The 6000-nt window shown below is 46.3% G+C and overlaps 1 protein-coding gene across 2 annotated transcripts; it reads right to left on the bottom strand.

The window, feature by feature from the left end:
• Positions 1-2056: 2056 nt before the first annotated feature.
• Positions 2057-3053, bottom strand: LOC144706072 (small ribosomal subunit protein bS21c-like). 2 transcript variants are annotated; one of them, XM_078578952.1, is made up of 3 exons: positions 2640-3053; positions 2407-2501; positions 2057-2343 (listed from the first exon to the last, which is right to left on the bottom strand). In XM_078578952.1, exons 1-3 carry the CDS (start codon positions 3011-3013, stop codon positions 2339-2341), a joined length of 474 nt encoding a protein of 157 aa, XP_078435078.1. In that variant the 5' UTR covers positions 3014-3053; the 3' UTR covers positions 2057-2338. The 2 variants fall into 2 exon arrangements, with proteins under 2 accessions (XP_078435078.1, XP_078435077.1); XM_078578951.1 differs by having other exon boundaries at positions 2057-2501; positions 2640-3052.
• Positions 3054-6000: the final 2947 nt, after the last annotated feature.

Here is a 6000-nt window from a genome sequence, read left to right as displayed (position 1 = left end):
CATTGAATAGAGGATGAGCCACGTCTTGCGACGGTTCCTCCTCTAAACGACGTCATTTGGCACCTATCCTCACTATATTAGGGGATAGCGTGCCCAAGTGAAGAAGGCTTTTGTTGAATTGAAAATCATGTTTCTTTCTACCTGAGTGTTTAGAGAGATAGAGATAGATAGAGGTTAGAGTTCGTGGGAACGTGGTTGCTCCCTCCCTCACGTCAAGATCACTCCGTGAGCCGCCGCCACACGACCTCGTCGAGATCACTCCGAGGCCGTCTCTAAAAATTCCAGATTTACAACTCTTGGGAATCGTCCCCGCTCCTCGTCGAGATCACTCCGAGGACGTCTTCCGAAGATCCAAGAATTGCAGTCTTGGGTGTTGTTGCCGTCAGCCCGTTCTCGTCAAGATCACTCCGAGGAGGTGCCGTCGTCATCACCCGCTGGGACCCTTCGTTCTTGCCAACAAGAAACCTCCAAGAATCAAGAAACCACCATTCTCCTTGGGGTTCTTGGGTGGTTAACCTTCAAGAAACTCAGATTTCTGGCTACCGTCTCATAGCCGCCATCACCTGCACACCGGATTCCCGTTGCACGCCCAGCCGCTGCCTCGTGGCCTCCCCTCCGTCAAGCGTCGGCTCCCTATCGCGCCTGCGTTACGCCCTCCACCACCCAAGCACCTCGGTCCTTCCCCAACGCACGCCGTATCCTCTTCCCCGGGGTCTTGCTGTCTTTGGAGCCTCGTCGTCATCCGTAACTTCACCGTAAGGGACTCTTGCCGTGGATATCTTCTCATCTCCCCCCCCCCAATTACATTTCAGTATTATTACCTGTTGCAGTGTCGTCTTTCGCTATCAATTCCTCTACTTAGGATTCCAACGATAACTGCTATAGGTTAGCCACTTGTCGAGAGATAGGATTTCTTTGCGGTAAACGATTACTCATTGATCCTTAGGCTTGGAACAACTCAGGGCCGTCAAACGCCCCTTACCCCATTGGCGTCTTAGTTGGTCTTAAAGGGTCATTGGGAGTTTAATTTGATCAATATCTCTCTTAGTGGAAGCCATCGATCATTCCCCCCATAATTTTAGACGTCTCTTATTGCTTGTTGGGTTTTTCGTACCGCATTCACTACATCTAAAGATAACTTCTCGAAATCAATTCATTAAGACATTGTGTTGTAATATGAACCGTCGATCAGGGTGGAATCGTATTACATCACCCTAAACTTAAAAGTATATGTCTCAATATCTTAAAGAGCAATTTATGTGTCTGATAACACGTAAATTATTGCTTATTTCTGGGAAATTTACCCAACTTTATGCATTAAAACAATTACAAAATGTGTGTTATCAACCTTTAAATGATTAAATCTAGTTACTCAGTAACTTAGCATCTAGGAATGTTTTAATCACATGTTTTTTACCATGACATGTTTACATAAGTTGGATAAAAAAATAGCTAACCAAATGAAGTCAGAGTTTTATGCAAATTGAAAATAGTAGCCAACTTGTAATTCTTATGGCTGTATAACTTTAGGCGTATAAGATATGGTCAACCATTCCCTTCTCTTCATTAAAACAAACATGAAGTCCTCGAATTTCAGTAAATGTCAAATGTTGGTGTAACTGCTGATGAATAAACCAATGACTAGTGCATGATTGGGACTTGTGTGCATAGTTGTCCAGAGATAGAGAAAGTTTACCAAGCTCAGTGCAATTGGGATATTAATCAAAACCATAACTTAGGCTATTTCCTTAAAATGAGAGCAACCCTTCACTCTAGAATATGTTAACATCACGACAAAAGATATTATTAAGAGTTGTAATATAATAGAAAAAGACAAGGAATTATAGTGCTACAATATCAGACCCTAATCAGAGAGGGAAGTTGATCAGAGCTTTAGAAAGTTTGGAATACCTGGCTCACCCCTCATAACTCAGTAGCTAGCTGATAATATAAATCATCACATTTTGAAGATAACTTCTCACTTGTTGAATCATTGGCATTATTTTTGCACCATTCACCCAAAGTCAACCAGATATTGATTTAAAATGAGATGCTATTCACAGAATTGGAATCAGTTATATCATATATATTATCAAAATTAGAACAAGTCGCAGAGATTGAACACGATGAGGTCGTATTCAATCGACAGTCGCCTGAATTTCAACGGGGAAGAGAGGCTCTCTTATGCCTACAAAGCTAACAAATGACTACTTACTACGCATTAATACACAATCCATGTACTGAGAAGGCTAAGGCAACCTCAAAACTTTAGCGAAATCGAAGCTTCAGCCATGAAAACCTTCAAGCAACTTCAACTTCCATCTCGAAATTGATCGCCTCAGACTGAAAGAGAGATCAAAAAGGGAACAGAGACGACGAAGAAGGAAGGTTTTCAAGGAAGCCCACCTGGGGGAAGCTCCCAATTGTCTTCTTCCTCGGCGTCTTTCACCGGTTCCTCCTGTCTTTTACCTCCCGTAGGAGGCTTCCTGCTCCAAGATCGTCTACAACAAAAAAGAAAAAATTTCAATTCCAAGGGCCCATTCCACTACGGCAAATCATCGAACAGGCGGTGTGCGATGTGGGTTTACCCCACAAACAAGAAAAAAACTTGAAGAAGTAAGAAATTGAAATCGGCCCACCTTCGCTTGTTTCTCTTGGCGGCGTCGCGGGTGCGCCGCTTCTTCTCGGCTTGCTTGTCCTCGAAGAATCGTCGGCGCTTGCACTCTTGAATGATCCCCGCTCGCAGCACCGCGCCTCGGAACTTCCTCACCACCTCTTCGTCGGGCTCGCCTTCTCCGACCACCACCTGAACATTGTAATTCCCGGCGGCCACCGCCATGGAAGGGCGTCCACAGGCGACATGGCTCACCGAGCGGAGCCCCGAGCTTCTCAGCAATGGCGGATTCGGAGAAGACTGCAGAGAGAGCCGCTGAGAGAGATTTGGGGGGGAAATCGCCGCCGTTGACGAGCGGAACACGCCGACGAGAGAAGCGACTCCGGCGGCGAGAGCCATAGCTCGATAACTAGTCTCGAACCTTCTGTTGCTCTCTGTTCTTTGGTATTTATCCATCTTGGTAATTTAATTATCCAAGTTATCATTTCCCATCTTGCCGTACTCTTATTAGTTTGTGAAGTTAAGTAGAGTTGGTTTTAGTTCTTAGGAAACAAATTCATGTTCTCTATCAAAACATATTATCTGTAACAGTAACTACTTAGGGATCAGCATGCGTCATCTGTCTTGTCACGCGTCACCGTGACGGAAACGTGACGGATGACGGTGATGGTTTTAAGGGTCCGTGACGGTGACGGTGATGGATGATGAAGTGGTCGTGACGGGGACGTGATGGTGACAGGGTACCCAGGACACGTGACGTGACGTGACGTGACGGAATTTTTGAAAAGTTAAAACGGATAGAAAATACATATAAAAATCATTGTTTTCTTTCCGACGGCTGAGATTTTGCCACGTGACGTGGCCATTTAGATCTCGTGGCATTTTGCACAGAAGTCCCTGCTTTTTTTTTGCGCGCGCAAACCGACGCTGCCTATAAATAATTGGAGATATACCCCTCCGTTCAAGTAGGGTTTTATTGGCGTCACCGGTGATGGTGACGCCGTCATGGTGACGGGGATGTGACGGGACACCCTATGGAGGAATGGTGACGGGAACATGACGGTTCCTTTTGCATATGCTGGGACGCGTGACGGGATGGTCACTTGACAAAAGTTTTGTCACGTCACCGTCTGTCACATTTTTTCATCCGTTCCATCATGTCCGGGGCCTCACGTCCTGGATGTGGCGTTCCCTAGTAACCAGAAAATGTCCACTGGGGGAAGGCACTTCTGTTATTTGTGTCTAATCAGGAATTAGTTTTTCAGCATAAGTATCAGTTAGTAGAATGAAATTTGAAGAAAGAGTAGAACAGGGGGGGAAAATTGTAAATAGCAAGGTAGAAAAATTCAATGATTTGATCAGTCAACTTGTGATTAATTGGGGAAATGGATTGTAACCCATAGGTTTTGATCACACTAGTAAGTGTATAATTGGAATGTGATAGGTTTATATGAATGGCATATTTGATGGGGCTGGAAACCTAGTAGGTTTGGCAAGACTAGAAGCCCACTAGGGTTCCTTTACAGTTTAATACTGGTTTCCCCATTACGTTTTGGTATAAGACTCTTGTAAGACTAGCTTATGGTTTGTATATGGTATTCTTTAAGAGGATGCTCTACTGCATCTGGCAGTCAGAAGGTCATTATTTACCTGCTATCCTCTCCTTATATGATTTTCTCATGAAATTTGTACAAGGAATTTACTACTCGTACCAAAGCAACCAACTTGCTTCTCAACTCATAGTCAAAGTACAACCCCATCAACAATACATCTTTGGTGTCTCAGGTTTAAGGAGCACTTAGACAACCATAACGTGAATCAACTAGATTGACGATTTGATATAATATGATTCAGGGATCCGTACGTATGAATTCAGTGATCTCTTTTAGCTAAAGAGCACCCACTATCTATTCCTATTGTCTCCTCACTAATGGCTACATGAGCAATCATACTCATCACATGAGTGAAACTTGATAGTGGTATTTTATCCAAATACTTCAATGTCATTCTCAAGTATCCTTTGAATAGGAATGTTTAGAACACATGCTTAAAAGACTAGTGATCTTCATCTTAGGATATCATCCTAATTCAGTAATTCTGATCATATATTCATGGATACATTGCATTAATGGATTCAAGCATCACACATGAGCTATAATGAATACATTGTACTAATGAACATGGAATGTGTAATTGGTTCTCCAACCACTGTATAGAAAAATTAATCATAGAATGATTTAACCTAATTGATATGTTAAGTTTACAACCTGTAGGGTGTCAAAATAGTCCTCATGTTCCAAAAGATACAAAGGACAACAATGACTCACTCATAGAACATTTATATCATTGGTTACTGCGTACATATACTCCCTCATCTGCTTGATGATCTTCGGAAAACTTAGGATATGGTCAACTATTAAACAATAATCAATCATCTAAGTTAGGATTGATGCTTTAAAAAATAATTGTAGAACTATTGATGCAGGACGTACGCCCAGGATGTCGTCCCGTCGTCACCGAGTATGATGGCCCGGCGACGATAAAGGATGTGTATCGGGAGCGGCGATGTGTCATCCGACGATACCCTAACAGGTATGTAACTACGTGGATGTAGAATGCCCTACGTGTCGTACGTGCAGGCTCCGACTCGAGGGAGGCGCCGAGTTCCAAGCTTGGACGAGAGTCGCCGGGTGACGGCGACGGGGGCCTCTCGAACCTCGTCGGAGAGACAGAGGCGTCTACGGCCGAACGGACTCAGTCCGTAGGGCTCGCACATGACGGTCGGACTCGTCCGCACCGGTAAGACACTCAAATCGTAGTTTTCTCTCGTTTTACCACACTCACCTACCTAGCCCGAGCGCGGTGGAGTCGAAATGAAAAGATACTGCAAGGAATAAATAAACGAGCTTCGGAGAGTACGGCGTACCTCGACGACGGGCTCGAAGTGCAGGAATTCGACGACGGCCGATGCCAGAGAGATCACGGCGGCTCGACGGGCAGCGACGGTGCCGGAGCAGCTGGTAAAGATCGGTCGTCGAGGTCTAGGCGTCGGAGTGCCTAACTAACAGAGTGGCGGTGACGCGCGGATGGCGCGGAGCGGTGCAGGGCAGCATGGTCGTCGGCGAGCAGCGCGAGCACGGCGGCGGTGTTGCCGCGGTCGAACGTTGGCGGTCACGGCGGGCGCAGCACGGGGCGACGGCCTGGCGAGGGCGTGAGCGGGCAGCGGCACAGCTGTGCGGCGGCAGGCGGCACGGCGGCGCAGCATCGGCAAGGATGGCACGGCAGCGGTGTGGGCGGCACGGGCGGCGCGCGAACGGCAGCGGCGGCGCGAACGGCACGGCGGCGCGCGAACGGCACGGCGGGCGGCGCGAACGCACGGCGCGGCG

This window comes from Wolffia australiana, chromosome 7, assembly GCF_029677425.1.
Source record: "Wolffia australiana isolate 7733 chromosome 7, ASM2967742v1".
NCBI classification, from domain to species: domain Eukaryota; kingdom Viridiplantae; phylum Streptophyta; class Magnoliopsida; order Alismatales; family Araceae; genus Wolffia; species Wolffia australiana.
The sequence above is the reverse complement of the archived record's forward strand: the minus strand, read 5'-3'. Positions and strand labels throughout refer to the sequence as shown.